Source organism: Zeus faber (genome assembly GCF_960531495.2).
Source record: "Zeus faber genome assembly, chromosome: 10".
NCBI lineage: Eukaryota > Metazoa > Chordata > Actinopteri > Zeiformes > Zeidae > Zeus > Zeus faber.
In genome coordinates, this window is record NC_137199.1 from 2,186,994 (window position 1) to 2,205,320 (window position 18,327).

Sequence of the window (18,327 nt, forward strand, 5' to 3'; positions counted from 1 at the left end):
TGGCGCCCTCCTCTGGAAGCTCTTCGCGGTTCTGCTCGGCATTGATGTGCGTCGCTAACGTCTTCTTTGCTTCTCGACAGCGTAGTGTATTTCATTTTCCCTTCTAAATATAAAGTAAGTTAATTGAATTTGGAGACGCGGCGCGGCAGCAGTGTTTTTGTGGGTAAAAAACAACAGCAGGCTTCAAAGTGGTTAGTCGGGTAACTACCTAGATAGCAGCGGGCCCGGCTAACGTTTGCTTTGGTTCAATTGGGCTGGAACCCTAACCCAGCTTCTGACAGGTTGTTTTCTTTTTAATTTTGTGGTGAAAAGCCAAACACATTCCAGGGCGGGTGACAATTATGATCAGGTCCAGGCAGTTATTTCAGCGGGGATCATCACAGAGAGATGTACACCATAACATCACCGTGACCTGCTTATGAATTAAAAACCGCAGCGTTAGAGAATCATTACTCTGAGCTTTATGGTATTCACAAAGTTGTTGTTGTTATTATTATGATCATCATCGTATCTATTTCAGTTTTTCCAGTCACTATTAATTGGGTACCAGTACTTATTCATTCGTGACCAGTGCCTTTTCCTGTTGGTTCTCGTACATCTTTTATTTTTACGAGTAACATTTTAAATTAAACTGTCAGCAAGCTGTTTTGACCAGTAATTTCTCTTGACGAGTAAAAAAATACGTTGTTACTGTCAAAACTAAAATTGTTACCAGTAACAACAAGAAAAAACACTCGTCACTAATAAATAAGTACTAGTATTACATTTTTAGACTAGTACCATTGAAATATATATACTAGTAACAGTCTGAATAGATACTAGTTGGAGTCAAATATTTGACATCTCAAACACCCCGTAGGATTCAATGGCATAATTGTCCAAATTATTGCGAGTAACATCGCAATACTCACTAGTAATAATTTGAATAGTTAGTAGTATCTTATGAATAAGTACTAGTACCTAATACATTTTGACTAGTACAACTAAAATAGTTACTAATAACTGTTGTAATTAACTATTAACTAAAATACAAGTACTAGCAACTTTTAAAAAGTGACTATTTCATCCTATGTAGTAAATGTTAAAGCGGCTTGCCCTAAGTGTCTGTCTATTCAATATATAACCTGTATATATTCATGCAATGTACCACCTGCATATTTACACACACTGCACGCTATTGCACATTATAGCCGTACACTACTGCACAAAAAAGTATTTGACACTGCACACTGATTGCTTATTTACTCTTGTACTTTTTAAAATATATTTCTTTCTGATTTAGACCATATTATTTTTAATGACTTTACCTACCTCACTGCACCATACCTGTGTGATGTACATGACAAATAAGGTATCTTGATCTTCTAGATGTGCCAAAGATTGTTCATCTGACATTTTACTGTGGCGAGCCTCCTTGTCCTTTCACGACTCCAGTGTCATCAAGTTGCAACCCTGCATTCCAAAGTGGGAGACGAGCACCTCATGATGAGCTCAGATGATGGTGAGGGAAAACGCTCACAAATTCTAACTTGACACATAGGCTAACATCAGATTCTGGAAAAGTTAAGAATTGCCAACTCGTGTAGAAATAAGAGGGATGGTATTATTGTTTCCGGATTGGCAGGTGACCTGGAGATCCAGATGGAGCTGGAAGAGAAGACAAGACTCATCAACCAGGTGCTGGAGCTTCAACACACCCTAGAAGGTGAGAGGTGCACACATGTACACTATTTCTAATTCTATTTCTAACCCAGTTCCACTCCAAGTGCATTAGTGCCCAAACATTTTTTCTTGGTGGCCTCCCATTATCCCACATGTTTACTTAATGCAACCTGTATGTGGCTGTTTTTCCATCCCCGGCCTTATCGAAGAAATCTACTGTTCACAGAAACACCTTCCAATCCTGGGCTTTATTATATGCTGTGGTACTTTCCTGCCGTCAATAGAGCTCACTCGGATCACACCAGGGCAGGGATGGCTTTGCAGTTTTCTTTTAACTGAAAATAAAATAATCCAAGGCCAAAATGAAAAAAGTGAGTTTATCTAGCTTGTCTTTAGCCTCCTCTCTCCGTCTCCAGCTGCTAAATGAGGCATAACTTGCAGAGCTAGTTCTGTCAGACAACTGGATGGCGCCACACGCTTCAACACCCTTACATGGTCCGGCCTATTTAAGCAGCAAATCTCTCTTCCCAACCCGCTTTGCTTGCTGTGTTGCTGCACTCCCTCCACCTCCCCTGCATCCACCTGTTGGGCTCTACTCTTCTATCAAGTGGGAGGATTCAAGCTCATCACTTTAATATTTCTAGCTCATAAAGCATGTCTATGTCTTCTGTACACCGCACCGGGCATGATGAGCTGTAGAGCCCAGACGCCCAAACTAAAATGTTGCTAAATAAATAAAGATCATCGTAAATGCAATCTAAGAATTGTCTCTCAAAAATAACATTACTGTTAGTCTGTGTCTCACCGCTGTCGGGGCTGAATTGCGAATTCACTTTTTAACCTTGTTCAGCTGCATTCATAATTGTCGCGTGTTGCCTCGGATCTAGCAGTTCTCGCAAATCACTAGTTGTCTGAAAATGTTGATCTCCATAGACCTCCAACCTGTAGGTAAGCAGTTACTGCAACAACCTGTCATCCATATATCAAGTGTGTTGCACATTCTAATCTCATCAGCAAGAAAAAAAAAAACGAAACCCTGGAGCCGTTGCTGCATCGCAGACATTGCATCTGCTTTGTGAAATCTGATAATGTAGACATTTTTGTGTGTGTGTGTGTGTGTGTGTGTGTGTGTGTGTGTGTGTGTGTGTGTGTGTGTGTGTGTGTGTGTGTGTGTGTGTGTGTGTGTGTGTGTGTGTGTGTGTGTGTGTGTGTGTGTGTGTGTAGACCTGTCGGCCCGTGTGGACACAGTGAAGGAGGAGAACCTGAAGCTCAAGTCTGAGAATCAGGTGCTGGGCCAGTACATCGAGAACCTCATGTCGGCCTCCAGTGTCTTCCAGACCACGGACACCAAGAGCAAACGGAAGTAACTATAGGAAGAGAGGCCCTCACCCTAACAACAAAAAAACATTCCTTAAAACCACCCTGCTTTGAAAATTCCAAACTTTCAAAAGAAAGAGAAAATTCTTGATCACTGGACTTTTAGCTTTAGCTTGTTTTCCCAGGGATGTCCAGACTCTCCTCCAATCCTACCCTACCTGTTTCTTTTCATTTAACTTTTCAAATTTGGAAATACATTCCAAAATCCTTTTTTCCCCTTTTGGAGTTTTTCTTTATGTTTTATAAACAGTTGGTTAGATATTTTCTATTCCATTTTACAGATTTTTATTAATTTATTTATTTTTTTAAAATAATTTATAGTTTAACAGATTTTAGATTTTCAAATAATGAGTTCGTAATTTGTTACAGCTCATATTGTGATCTCTTGAATGGAGGGGAACTCAATTTTTTTTTTTTTTTTTTTTTTTTCAAAGCACTTGCATATTTAAGTAATGTTTTTGTCGTACCGCCGTCACAAACCAAACAGCTGTTTACTTTTGAGATTATCTATAAAGGCATCGTCAAGACGATCATTTTGAAGACTTTTGTTCTCGTGTTGATGTAAACTTGCAAAATTCCTCTCTTACATTGTCAATGTAACATCCTAATACAAGCCTGAGGTCAACATACTTATACTGTATTTTATAAGTATATATTTTAAAATATTGTATTTATAAAGAAAATAAGTAGAATTGAACTTATGTCTTGCATATGTAACTTATGTCTATGAACCAACTCAAATTTTTTGCATATTGTTGATCTACAATTGTTTTAATAAAGTATGCTTTTACGTTTGAATGCTTTTTGGTGCCATCCACCGCAATGATATTTCGCTTCTTCATTTAGATTTCAGACGCTCACAGGGTAACTGAGTGCTTTATAAATCAACATCTCATCAATATGGTTTGATAGAAATGGCCACAGATTAAGCTAAAAATGTTTTCCAAGGAGCAGCTAGGTGCCAAGACTTTTTGGGCCTCTTTAACAACTTTTTTTTTTCTTGAGAAAACAACCAAGGAAAACTTCCAAGAATGAATTAATTAATCAGCCAGTTACTCCTATAGTGAAGATATTTTCTCTCCGTGGCATGTGAAGCTAAATTCTCGCAAATAAAAGTGGTGGTTTGAGTGTGCTCTTTCCAAATCACCATTAAGCACTTCTTAACTTTGAACTAAGCTTTGTAAATTAGGTTTTAATAATTACCTTATTAGATCTACAAATGTAGCATACAAAATAAAATCTTAATGGAGGTACCAATGAATAAAGACGAATAAAATTTGCTTATATACTTCCCCAATCTTAACCCAAAGGTATAATATCGGTTGCCACAGCTTCCTTCAATTCCTTCAACTACAGCAGTCTCTAAAAGCTGTAAAACAACATTCTACAACCACCTTCGATGATTGAACATCTTAATCATATCGGTAATTAAAAATATCCCTTTTCCAGAATATACAAACTTTTATTGAAAAACAGCTGACACTTTCTCTTTACCTACCATGGAATGGGAGAGAGCTTACTGTTTCCATCGATCGGTTCGGGCCCCGTGGTCGGCAGGTTGGCGCTCTGCTGGGGTCACCCGCCCCATGGGCGGGGTGGCGGGGCTTGGGTGTCCTTTTGCGTCCCGTGGGGTTAGGGGGTGGGGGAGGCGGTGGCCCTGCCCGTTGTTCCATGGCAGGTTAGGCGTTTCGTCTGGTCCTGTGATCGGGGGGCCTGAGCCTGGCCGGATGTGCTCGGCATGGGGCCCACCATGTGGCCTCCTTCAGTGGGGGGCAGACTCCTGTCGTTGCACCAGGCTCCCTGGGTACCGCTCATCGTCTGCATGCTCTGCGGCCGGGGGCTGTCCAGGGGCCTGATGTCACCGTGTAGCTGCCCGGCATGGATGTGGTGCATGGCGGGCCGCTCTGTTTCTGTGGCCGATCACTGTAGGTTGGGTGCCTCCAGGGACGGGAGGTGGGCGTGCTACGCCGCGGTCGGGTCCAGGGTGGGCGCTTCCCGGCCTGCTGCGGTCCTGGTTGCGCGTCGCCTATCTCTCCCAGTGCCAAAACTCATACTCAGTACACCACACAATAGGCCTAGAGCTTGCGAAACGGGTGGGGTGCGAGCTATGTGGGTGGGATGTGGCAGGCAGCTGCAATCTTGCCCGCCACACTCCTGCCCCGACGTGCTTCTCGTCTGTCCCGACAGCCTAGAACACAAACACACTCACACACCAATCCAACTCCACCAGACCAGGGTTTGTGGGGCGGGGGGGGGGGGGGGGGCGGTGCGAGTGAATTGGGTTCAACTTGCTTGGAGGACTCCCACCCCCGTGGTTGGCCAGGGGGCCCCCTGCCCACTTGCTGTTGTGGGTGTGGGTTGGGGTGCGAGGCTTCTCTGCGGCAGGTGCCCCAAGTGCCGGGGGTCGTGGAGGGCCCACATATCTGGCAGCCTGCTGGCATCAGTGGGAGGGGGGTAACATCTGGGTGCCCTGCGCTGAGCACACTCGGCTACGTGGATAGGTGCTCGGGGCTCGTGGCTGGGTGAGGCATCTGGTCGGCTGCGGTGGGACGGGCCTCGCCCTCGCACAGGTCGGGGTGGGCATAGGTGTCCCGCCAGCCCGCCTGCGGGGTTGGCCGTTCAGATGGGGTGTCATTCTGTCGGCGTGGGCCCTGGTTCCAGGCCTGCGGTCCAGACCAGCGGTCCATGCCTGCAGTCCAGGCCTGCGGTCCTAGCTGGCGCCCGCTACCCGGGTTCTGCGTCTATGGCTGCGTCTTGTGCCTGCACTTGGGGGTAGGTTGTATCTGTGCGCCTGGGGGTTGTGGGGTCTCCTCGTGCTCCCTGGGACTGAGTTATGCTCCTCAGGGCCGGGTGTGGTGGTTGCTCCACATTCTTCCGGCTTCTCTGGGGGCCCAGGGGTCTTCTGTGGCTGCAGAGCGGGGTGCTCGGGGCTTTCCTACAGCCGTGGGGTCTAAGAAGGCTGCGGAGCTCAGGGGTATCTTTGGGGCCTCGAGAACTGAAACATTAGCTTGAATATAAGCCCGTTTTGCCTTTGAGGTAGTATCAGAGATTATCTTATCAGAGTCAATATAAGAGAGAGAGAGAGAGAGAGAGACCCATGGGCTCATTGATGTGCGTGGGGAGTGAAGTCCAGCCCATCCGGTCCGATCCTACATAAGAGCTATTGTAGCACAAAATGCTGAAAAGTTAATGCTGGCTATGAAGGTAAGGTGTCAGAATACACATTGCATTGCAGCTTGCTGTGTATGGGGCTGTATAGCTGAAGACCTGTCAGATGTGCCCATGCTGACCCCTGTCCACCGCCGAAACCACCTACAATGGGCACAAGCATCAGAATTGCACCATGGAGCAATGGAAGAAGGTGGCCTGGCCTGAATAACGTTTTTTCTACATCATGTGGATGCCCGGGGTTAGGGTCTGATCCGGTCGAGCATCTATGGTATGTGCTGGAACAACAAGCCCGGTCCATGGGGCCGATTTACCAGAAAATGGGCCCCATTGGCCCCCTCTAATTTACTCCCGTCGGTGTCCCTGACCAAGCCACTAGGTTCAAGGTACAAGGTTCAAGGTTCAAGAGGTTTATTCGTCACATACATATACAGTACATACTTTCATACATATATTCAGTGATATGTAATGCGGTGATAACACACAATATGTCCTAGGGACTTTCTTCCTAATAGACCAACTAACTGATTCCTAAAATGTAATACAGTAAGTCGAATACTTATAGAATAAATAGAATAAGAGCTGGAGTTGTTCCCTGGGCGCTGCACTGTGGCTGCCCACTGCTCCTATGTACAGGATGGGTCAAACACAGAGGATAACTAATTATAAATAAATATAAAAAATATACAGTGACGCAAAAATGGATGCTGGACCAAATCCAACCAAAAAGTGAATGCATGAGTTTTACAGCACACTGAAGATGGCGGACGAGGCTACCGTCTTATTTTTTGGCATTGATACTTGCTGCTCTGTTCACACATACCGCTCAACAGACACACAGACTTTGTAAAAGGGTGCTGGCTGGGTAAAGTTATTCGGATATTTGGCTTCACACTTACAGCTTCTCGAGGTAATTTCAGGGTTGCAAGTGCATGTGTGAAAGCAGCATGAGAGACTGTCCCACACTGGGAGAGCTCCGACACTGTGACTGTGTCCCGTTCCCTGTGTCTCCGAGGTGAGCAAATCAAATAACCACAGTGTGGTTTTAGATAACATTTATATTTATTATTTCCACCATTTCCTACTTGAACGAAACAAAAAAAAAACAATGCTGCAGTTCTAGTGGCCGCAACAAACGGCAGCCACAGGCCAACAGGCCATGCTTGGTGTCAAACCCGAAACAGTTAATCCTTGTTTTTTTTTGCGCCGAAAGCAAAAGTGCTGTCCTCAACGCCTGGATGTATATGTCTTTACCATATACATCACCAGTGAGGGATGGATCCACGTCTCCCTCAGATGTGCCTCTACAGTTTCTGAGAGCTGGGGGGAGACTATGGAACTTGGTGACCTCTGCTGGTCACTTGAAGTAGCTGGAATTCGTTTCTGGCTATATAAACGCTACAAAATGAAAATATATCTTAAATAATAATAATAATAATAACTCAAACATATCACTAGTACTTTAGGCTAGATATCACACCACTTAGTTCCCGTTATCTTAATTTGAAGTTACAGGTCACCAATATGCACTTACATTGGCAAAAAGGCTTAGTTTTACTTAATTTTAAACTTGAGTTCTTACTATTCCTTAAGCTGTCTCCAGACAGCTCCACTAAATAAAGCTGAAAGCCCTAGTTAATGAGTCATGTCTCTTGGCCCTGACAGGCTGTGATTGGGCCACTCGGGCACCCATCATAAGGCTCACCCCCCAGTATATACACTGGATCATCGCCTGTCATACTTCCTCTTTTGTTATTCAGCACTCCACTGTTGGAAGCAAGCCCTCTATAACGAAAGAAAAAATAAGGAAAAATTATGTTGGCCTGAAGACATGTACAGGCTGCGATGTGCACACGACACTAGCCAGGGATACTCACCTGTTGTGCGTATGCTCTCTTGGCCAGGCACATGGCGCAAAGCAGCGCTCTCGGTCCAGTCTTCTGTATCGACTGCTCAGGTCTGCCACTTGGAATGATCTGCCCTGTACTGCCGAAAGATCTATAAGCATCTTCGGGGAAGGCGAAGAGGAGGAATTGGCTCTCCCATCCTTGGGTATCCTTTTAAGGCCACGCTCCCCATGCCGCTGTTTATGTCCCTCAGCATCCATGCCAGATGGATCAGGAGGTGTTGGCCACGCACCAGGTGTGGCAGGACTTCAATGCAGCCCAGTGGGGCATTGAGATGGAGGAGGAGGGTTAAGGGGAAGAGCCAGGTGAGGAGGCACAAGTTGCTGGTCACAAACTGTCCCAGGGGTCTTGCCACCTTTTGTGCATCCTGGAGCGAGCTGTGGTGAAGCTGGGGATCCCATGAACAGACCCCAGTCCCTCCATGCTGGCCAGAGCGTATTTAATGTAGGCTGGGGATCGGCCTCTCGTCAGTATTCCCTTCCAGTGCTGGGAGATTTTACCAAGGGGGTGAGGTCGCCATGGAGTGCTCCACAGAAGATGCGCTTCCCCTTTCAGGCGTTCAACCAGTGGTCAACCCTGGAAACCTACCTGGCTATGCCCCCCTGGAGGAATTGGTAGAGGCCCACCTATGCCCCTCCCTCACCACGGAAAAGCCTCAGCTACTGTCCAGGGTGTTTAGGCTGATAGCAAATCTGGCGGAGAAGTCCTACAAGAGTGCGGGACAGGCTGCAGCACTGCTGGATAACATCTGCCTGCTGCAGGTCTACCAGTCCAGGCTCCTACGAGAGCTGGAGGGGAATGCCACCCTGTAGACATATGTGGAACTGCGCAAGGCCACCAACATCTGCCTCACAATGGCCAAGTGTGCAGCACAAGATGCAGGGCATGTGATGGGGTTTTCGGTGGTGACACAGTGCCACCTATGGCTGAACCTGTCTCAGATATCTGAGAAGGACAAGAACACGCTCACACAGAGTAACAGACCTCCTGACCTTCCTGCTCCGGTGAAGATTTCGGGCCTATTCGAGCCCATTGTGGACACCATGACGCACAAATTTGAGTGGCAGCAGAAGGAGTCAGTGGCATTAAGGAACTCCATGCCCCGACAGACCTGGTCCCCCTGTTGCCAGCCACGGCAGAATCCCGGCTTATGGCGGGAGCAGTCAGGATCCAGACAGCCCCCAAAGACGTCGCGGGCCCAGAGCGGACTGGTTCCAGCCCAGGAGACGTCCAAGTCTCCACCCACTGATGGAATGAGGGGCTTAAACAGGAATCCTTTCTGCTGTCCTCAGCAGCCACAGGCTTCAGCGGTGAGGGGCAGGAAGGCGTGGAGGAACTGAGCCATTACAGGGAGGGGATTTGTGCTGCTGGACCGTCTGCTGGACCTCGAGTTTTAGCATGAAAAATACATGTCATCAAACACATGAAGGCATTTGTGGGCCTCCCTGCCCATAAAATGTGGCTGTAGGCTCAATTTGTGAGCAAGTTCCCCCTGGTGCCATCACTACAAACCAGAGCATGCCTCTCCGCTTGTGCGAGCATATGGAGACCCGCATGTGCAATTTCCCCCTGGGAAGCAAGGATGATACAAAAGGCCTTGTGCTGCAGTTTGCCCTCAGTCCACTGGCGTTTGCTGTAGTCACACGGGCTGAAGAAGGGCGCCACTTGCCAGGTAGTAGACAGGGAGAGAAACTGCATTTTCTTCAGCAGATATTTCCTCATTCCACCAAAAGACAGCTCTTCTCTGAGACCAATTCAGGACCTGAGAATTTAAAACAAACATTGAGAAAGCTTCCGCTTTTGAATGTTAACACACCGTCACCTGTTCAAATCTATCTGACAGGGAGACTGGTTCATGTTGATGGATTTGAAAGATGCTTACTTTCACATACTAATTGTGGAAGGGCACAGGAAATATCTGAGGTTTCCCTTTCAGGACAGGGCTTACAAGTTTTGTGTTCTCCCATTTGGTCTCTCTCTGGTCACCAAAATATTCAGGCAGCTATTGCCCGTCTGCACACCCAGGGAATAAAGCATTTGTCATTTCTGGATCAGACCAGGCATATCAATTGAGTTGGAGGCAATCTGGTTGGCCCTGTTACACTTGCATTGCAGATGATGAGACACACGTCCTGATAAGCTCCGACAAAACCACTTGCGTATAACAATTGTCAGGGTGGCGTCCGCTTCCTAGCCATGCATCAGGTGGCATCAAGGATTTTGCTGTGGACCCATTCCCACCTCTGTTCCCTGTTAGCATCTCACATTCGGGGCATTCAGCATCACCACGACGCCCTGGCTCATCGCTGACCTCGGCCCTGTCTGTATACATTCATTCCCCTCCCACGGTTGCAGCAGGTGCTGCACAAGGTGAGGGGGGGGGTGGCTCTGGTGGCTGACACAGACTTGGTTTGCGGACCTGAGGTCCCTCATCGTGGTTATGCTGTGGGTGCTCCCTCTTCGGTCTGACCTCCAGATGCAGGAAGCAGGGGACATCATCCATCCTGCTCCTCACAAGTTGAAACTGGTCGTGCGGCCCCTGAGCGGGATGTAGTGGAAAAATACTGAATTAACCTTATGTCCGCTCGTCCCCACCATATCTGTTTACTAACAAAAGGAAGGTCACAATTGAAACTATTAAACCGCCTTGTGACCAAAGGGGAAGTTACCTTTCACCTGTCAGACCTTTCGCACCCCACCAGACAGTTGTGACAAGAAACCATGCTACACCCTCTACTGACTGTCTAGGTGACATATACAATGTTCCCTTGTCTGTAATAGTGATCTATGTGACCGAGGTGGTAAAAACCCTCGAACCAATCGGTTCGAGGGAGATGTGCTTTTGCTGTTTCTCTGTGTGATATGTAAAGTGTTTCCCGCTGATCGATCTTCTATACAATAAACGTAGACAAAGTGACAGTTGTTGGTTTCGGTTTAAGCTGAACTATCTCAACCCACACATTGACCACCACCTGAGTGGTTGAAATTTCCATGACAATTCTTTGGCATCACATACAGGATTTCCAACTCCAGACATCTGATCTGATCTCCTTAACTGGTTGAACCGTACTCCATGGTCTGGGAAGCCTAAACTCGCCGGTGACTTAATCAAAACGGAAGGAGAAGCAAGCGTCTGAGTCAAGCCGATCAGACAGAATCTAGGATACGAGATCCACGAGTACAACAACTGAATATACATCTGGGATGTATTTAGGTTTCTGTGTCTGAGACACAAAATGTCTAAAAGGTTGTTTAACACTGATTGTCCCGGGAACAAGTTAAACTTCCCCCTGTCAGGGTCCTAAATGTAATATTTAGGTAGCAAATATAATCAAAACAGGGAAGCGCTGTTAGTGTTAAACTGTAAACAGACAGTATGAGCAAAATTAAAGGGCACCTCTAAATGGATGGTTCAGGAAAAAAGTATGATTGATAAACATGGTGGGACAGTGGTATTACAATTGGGCTTCCGGGGGGAAAAAAACAATAAAAACAAACACAAAAAAAAAACTTGGTTTCCCTGCAAATCGTAGTTTTAGCACAAGACAAAAAGACTAGTTGAGGACGAAGCTAGAGGAATATGACAAGGTTAAAGGGAGCAACAAAGGGCGCAACAAACACACCCAAATTGGAGAATTTTTGGTATGTGGGAGAAAGAAGCGATAACAAGGGAAGAAATGTGTGAATAAATCTGCAGAGCAAAATAACCATAATTCAAGCCAGTTTCCCAAAGCTCACCCAAGTTTAAATGGACTGTGGCCTTTGCCCCAGCCAGCCTTTGTGCTGATCCCTCCGCCCCCTATACCCAACCCAGTCCTACAACACGTACATCTGCGAACCTGTCCTGACTAGACGGATGGGTTTGCAATCACCGTCATTTACATTTACATTTACATTTACATTTAGTCATTTAGCAGACGCTTTTATCCAAAGCGACTTACAAGGGAGAATAACATTCAAGCTACATTGCGACAGAGACATTAGTGTAACAATAAATACTGCTAGGTAGTGCTAAGTAATTGTAGGTTAGGAGAGGAGGTACTCACTGAAGAGCTGGGTCTTCAAGTGCTTCTTAAATACAGAGAGGGAGGTCCCTGCTCTGGTCATTTTTGGCAGCAAAACAAACAAATGAGAATAGCCTGGATTGCCGTGGCTGTATGGCCGGCAGAGCCAGGCGGCGCTCATTTGACGAGCGCATCACCCAGGGGGCAACATGTGCTCTTACAAGAGCATTTAAGTAGGTGGGAGCATTCCCAGCAATCACTCTGTAGGCCAGCATAAGAGACTTGAACTTGATGCGGGCGGCTACAGGTAACCAGTGGAGCTCGATGAGCAGCCTAGTGACATGTGCCCTCTTTGGCTGGTTGAACACCAGTCGCGCTGTCGCATTCTGTATCATCTGTAGTGGCTTCACCGCACAGGCCGGCAAGCCTGTTAAGCGGGCGTTGCAGTAGTCGAGACGGGACATCACCAAGGTTTGTACCAGCAGTTGAGTGGCATATTGGGTCAGGTACGGCCTGACTTTTCGGATGTTGAATAGTGCGAAGCGGCAGGATCGGGAGACGGCGGCAACATGGTCCGAGAATGTCAGTTGGTCATCAATAATGACACCTAGATTCCTTGCTGCCTTGGTAGGAACAAGAGATAGAGAGTCGATTTTTTATATCAATGTTGTGATAAATACCTTGTTTGGCCGGAGAGACTAGCAGTTCCGTTTTCGCCAGATTTAGTTGAAGATGATAATCCTTCATCCATGTGGATATGTCAGCGAGACAATCCGAGATCCGCGTCGAGACAGTGGGGTCGTCGAGCGGGAAGGACAGATAGAGTTGAGTATTATCCGCATAGCAGTGATATGAAAAGCCATGTGAGCGGATGATCGGGCCCAGTGAGGTGGTGTATATGGCAAAGAGGAGGGGTCCTAGCACTGAGCCTTGGGGCAACCCTGTGGTGAAGTTGTGAGGCACAGACAGCTGGCCTTGCCATGTCACACTGAACGAGCGCCTAGTAAGGTAAGATTCAAACCAGGAGAGTGCACTGCCCGTTATGCCCATACTTGAGAGTATGGACAGGAGTATGCTGTGATTGACAGTGTCAAAAGCAACTGATAAGTCTAGTAGAATGAGAACCGAGGATTTGGCAGCAGCTCTAGCAGTTTTTAAGGCCTCTGTCACAGACAACAGGGCTGTTTCGGTGGAGTGACCACTTTTGAAGCCAGATTGAAGTGTATTGAGAAGGTTGTCCCTTGACAGGTATTCTGTAACCTGTCTAGAGACGGCCCTCTCTATGGTTTTGGAAAGGAATGGGAGGAGAGAGACCGGCCGATAGTTTTCTACTTGATTGGGATCGAGTGAGGGTTTTTTGAGCAGTGGTGCGACCCCAGCCACTTTGAAAGCGGAGGGGAAAGTGTCGGAAGTTAGGGAAGAATTAATCATATGTGTGATTGCCAGGGTGATAGTCGGTGATATGGCTTGAAGGAGGTTAGATGGGATCGGATCTAGCGGACAAGTAGTAGGACGGCTACATGTTAGTAGTTTAGATACCTCACTTTCAGCGAGGGGGGTGAAACCAGGGAACGATGAGCCTAGGGCTGGAGAAGACAGGTTGTGAGTAAGTTGTTTAGTGAATAGGCTGCTGATGGCTGCCACTTTGTTAGTAAAAAAGGAGGCAAGGCAGTCAGCAATGAGGTTGGTAGCTGGGGGAGGTGGTGGAGGGTAAAGCAGAGACTTGAAGGTGGCGAATAACTTACGTGTGTCTGTGGCACCGTTGATCTTATCGTTGAAGAAGGCCTTCTTTGCAGTAGTTATGCTGGAAGAGAAGGAGGAGAGCAGTGTCCTCCTTCTCCCCAATCACCATCCAGATGCCCATGGTCTCCTGCCCTGATCCGGGGCTGTCATGGATGTCTTCTGCCTATACAAAGCTGCGGAGGTGGGAGCAATCATTAACAGCCTCCCAGACTCAAAGAAAGAGGACACAGACTGGCACAGACTGGGACCTTTGCCAGGTAGATTTCCTAGAGGACAGTCCGTGGGACTGCAAGGAACCAAAGAAGAAGCATGACGGAGGCAATGGCGGGCGTGGAGGGCGGGAGAGAGCACAGTAGCGAGGAGGAATGCTGACGGGGCTACAGGCACGACCACTCAGAGGATCATCCATGTAGAGATACACCAACCACACTGCCAGCACCATACAGACCCCACTAAATGAAAATTAAAAAAACACAAGACCTCATGTGTGTATTTTTCCTATGATAACTGTAGCCCCCAAGCTGCCCGTAATCACACTCTTGGTAATGGAACAAAAGTTAAAGCTTTTGGTCAATTCCGGGGCAGGGCATTCTGTCATACGGCTGTCTGGACTGATGCCCATCCCGGCCCAGAACAGGCAAACACTTTGCACCATTGGGGCCGGAGGCACCAAGATGGTGGAGACTTTCACTATCCCAGTTCTCGTGGAGGACGGGGAGGGAGAGGGCCCCGGCTGTTGAGTGAAACACTCATTCATACAGTCAGCGGTTTTCCCTATAAATCTGTGTGGTCGAGACTTAATGTATGCATTGGGTATTTTGGTTGTATGTGGGGGTTGTATTGGGCAGTGGTACATGTGGTTAGGGAGGTAACCCCCTTTTATCAGATGGCCAAATTCGGCTTGGGGTCCCCCTTATTGTATTATTTCTGGGATTTAGAAATGGATGGTCCAAGGTTAGTTACAACAGAGCTATTACGACATGCCCATAGGGTATGTCCGGGAGGAGATGTCATGCCCACAGAAGATTTACATGTGACAGCATTTTTAGCTGCCAAAGCAGCAGATGGTTTGAGAAAGGGAAGGAGACAACCCTGGCTAGGGTTAAATATCTCTATTGGGATGAGACACGGGTAATGGCAAGTGCAGATTGGATGAGGAAGAGTTCCAGTTTTTCGATGTACCAGGAAGCCAGCCCCACGTGTCGTTACGAAAAGACCCTGCCCAGGATTGGGAGGATCTGTGGGGATGGTAGCTCAGGAGGTAGAGCTGGTCGTCTAGTAATCTAAAGGCTGCTAGTTCCATCCCTGGCTCCTCCTGCTAGCATGCTGTAGTGTCCTTGAGCAAGACACTTAACCCCTAATTGCTCCTGATGGCTGCGTCCGTCGGTGTTTGAATAATTGTAAGTCGCTTTGGATAAAAGCGTCTGCTAAATGTAATGTAATGTAATGTAAATGTAAGATCTGGGGAGGTTGACGGATTGGCTGGACGGACTGGAGGAAGGTCCTCCTGGGGGGAATGTCACCCAGGGGCCGGGCCTACCGAGAACCTATGAACTGGGTGTTCCTTCCCCGCCAAGCCGTGCATCTGGTGCCAAGTAAACAAGATTACGGCTCCACCACAGGGCCCCTGCATTCGTAAGCCAAATGATAAATGTGCAATAAATAATTCCGGATCATGCTGTCACTATACAGAAAAAACAAGAGATTGACAAAGATCTGGCCCCACCCATTTAACCAGGAGATCAGGTGTTTGTTAGGGTATTTAGAAGGAACTGGAGCAATCAAAAAAGAGAAGGTCCCTATACGGTTGTCAGAGCCACCACCACAGAAGTCCAAGTGCAGGGATCGCCGATGTAGTATCACTAAACCACTATGTAAAGGCCCCAGAAGAAGCAGAGAATGAGGAAGATCCAATTCCTGAAGAACCCAAACTCCAGAGGAAAGAAGAGAAAACAGGAACCAGAAAAAAGGACCAAGTGAAAAAACAGCCGACTGAAATTATACAGGATGACGGGAAGAGTGCCACGAGTAACAGTGCTGATTCTAGTGATGGATGCATATTTAGGTTCCCCTGAACATCTGAGCATCTTTAAATGGTGGGACCATCCAGACACAAGTGTAGGAAAAGTAAGGCAATAGATAATGTAAGGCTGTCCCCTGATTGGACAACCTATAATCCCAATACAGGTCTTAAATTCTGGTTGGGAGAAGAATTAGTGTGCTATGAAAGACAGAATGGACAAAGCCCTGTAGGACAGTTACCGGACGAATACTGTTCGACCGTTTGGAACATTTCAGACTTGAACTGTGAGGAAGGGAGTCATATGGCCCCAGTATTAAAAGGACAACAAACTAACCCTCAGCCCGTCACAAGTCAACCAGTCACAGACCAATATTGGTTGGGTGATGAAGACAAATTACGCTCAACTCTCCCCAAAGACTGGTCAGGTAGATGTGCTAGAGTACAAACGATCATGAAAATAGTTTCTTTCCCCACCGACGATTTGGTCAAGACACCACACCGCGGGAAAATGAGAATGAAGAGAGCATACAAACCTGATCCCCAACTCACCATAGATAGCATAGGACAACCCAGGGGTATCCCAGACTAATTCAAGGCTAGAAATGAAATAGAAGCAGGATTCAAATCCATCTTAGTGTGGATCACCACAAACAATAACGTTGACTAGATCAATTACATCTATTACAATCAACAAAGATTCATCAATATCACCGATGAAGCTCGCTCAGCATTAGGCGAACAGCTATCCGCAACCAGTGCCATGACCGGGGAAAGGCTTCAGACTGGCTGCTGGCTGAGAAAGGCGGAGTATGCGTTCCGATAGGAGACTTATGTTGTACCTTCATTCCTGACAATACCTCCCGGGAAGGAACATTAACTATAGCCATGGACAAAATTAAGAACATTAGAAAGGAAGTTAAAGAGAATGCAGGGAATGAGAGCCATTTTTTTTTTTTTAAGGTCTCGATTTTTTTCTTAGTCTCAAATTTTTTCAAGAACAGAAGAAAAAGAAGAATCTTTAATCGTCACACAGCACACCACACTACAACACATGCATGCACATGCTTTTGGATGGTGGCCAGTGAAATGAGGCCTCTGCGTTTAACCCATCCTGGCTTGTCCTTCCTCCGGGGGCACAGCCAGGAGCAGTGGGCAGCATTAGTGGACGCACCTTGGGACCTGGTGATGAGTGTCCATCGCTGGTCAGACGATGAAATGTGCATGTTTTTGGTGGGGTCCTTACTGACGTTAGGTGGAGGAAACCCCATGTGAGCACGGGGAGAACATGCAAACTCCACACAGAAAGGCTCCTATTTGGGAGATAACCCGCCAGAGCACGGTGCCAACAGCGCCCCAGGTGGGAATCGAACCCAGGACCTTCTTGCTGTGAGGCAGCACTGCAATGCGTCCGTGCCACCAGCGCCAATTTTTTTTTTTTCACAGTCCTGAGTTTGGCTGATTTATTCTTGTCTGTGTACATTTTTTACTAATGCTTGACATTTTTCAAAGTCCTGAGTTTGTGCAGAATTTACCAAGTGTTTAATTTTTTTGCTAAGTCTGGAGTATGGCTGATTCATTCTAAATGTCCATGTTTTACTAATTCTCAAATTATTTCAAAGTCCCAAGATACCCTGATTTATTCTAAGTGTTGAATTCTTTCAAAGTGTCGATTTCTTTCCAGGGTCAAATTTTTTCAAAGTCCCGAGTTAGTGCTGATTATTTCTTATCTTATCTTTCTTATTTCTTCTTATTTCGTGTAGAGGCTCCTCACTCTGTACCCCAGAACCTCAATGACCTGAGGGCTGCCCTTCAAGAAAAGTTGGGTGCCATGCCTCAGCAGACAATAAGTCGACTTGTGAACAGCATGAGAGGTTGTTGTCAAGCTGTAATTGATGCTCAAAGGCACATGACAAGTTATTGAGACATTGACATTATTTGTTGTGGTATACCCACTGCTGTTGGCTTTTCTTTCAATAAATTGTTTGAGATGAGGAAATCACCATTGCATGCTTTTACTGAAATGCCCTACTTTCATGATATATAACTGTAATGTGAACTTTTTACATTTTCCATAAATTTCACCCAAAAGCCAAATATCCCTAACTTTTTGTGAGTAGTGTATATCATCCATACATCACTCCTTATATGCTCACTATATCCCTGTTCTCCTCCTGGCCCAGAGCCAGTGGTACAACGTATGGAATTCTGTCCACTAGGCCGTTGTTCTTCTTAAAGCCCTGAGCTCGTGTCTTCACATATGGAACATGTTAACTCTACACATTCCACAGAGCCACTCACATTTACCCTTTAATATCTATTGGTGGCATATTGTACCAACACTGGGAGAGTGGTATCTCCTTTATTCAATATTTCCCCACACTTATTTTATTCATATAGCATAGGCAAGATAATACTTAAATATTTTATTATTGAATGTTATAGT

General features: G+C 46.5%; 1 protein-coding gene across 2 annotated transcripts; it reads left to right on the forward strand.

Moving 5' to 3' along the window:
* LOC307236185 (short coiled-coil protein B-like) lies at positions 1–3,769 on the forward strand. Of its 2 annotated transcripts, none has more exons than XM_080008510.1 (4): positions 1–114; positions 1,435–1,501; positions 1,625–1,705; positions 2,887–3,769. In XM_080008510.1, the coding sequence occupies exons 2-4, from the start codon at positions 1,483–1,485 to the stop codon at positions 3,027–3,029; spliced, it is 243 nt and encodes an 80-aa protein (XP_079864636.1). In that variant the 5' UTR covers positions 1–114; positions 1,435–1,482; the 3' UTR covers positions 3,030–3,769. The 2 variants fall into 2 exon arrangements, with proteins under 2 accessions (XP_079864636.1, XP_079864635.1); XM_080008509.1 differs by having other exon boundaries at positions 13–114; positions 1,369–1,501.
* Positions 3,770–18,327: the final 14,558 nt, after the last annotated feature.

Coding starts and splice junctions, on each gene's coding strand:
- LOC307236185 (XM_080008510.1), top strand. Junction 1,706..2,886: donor GCTTCAACACACCCTAGAAG/GTGAGAGGTGCA, acceptor GTGTGTGTGTAG/ACCTGTCGGCCCGTGTGGAC.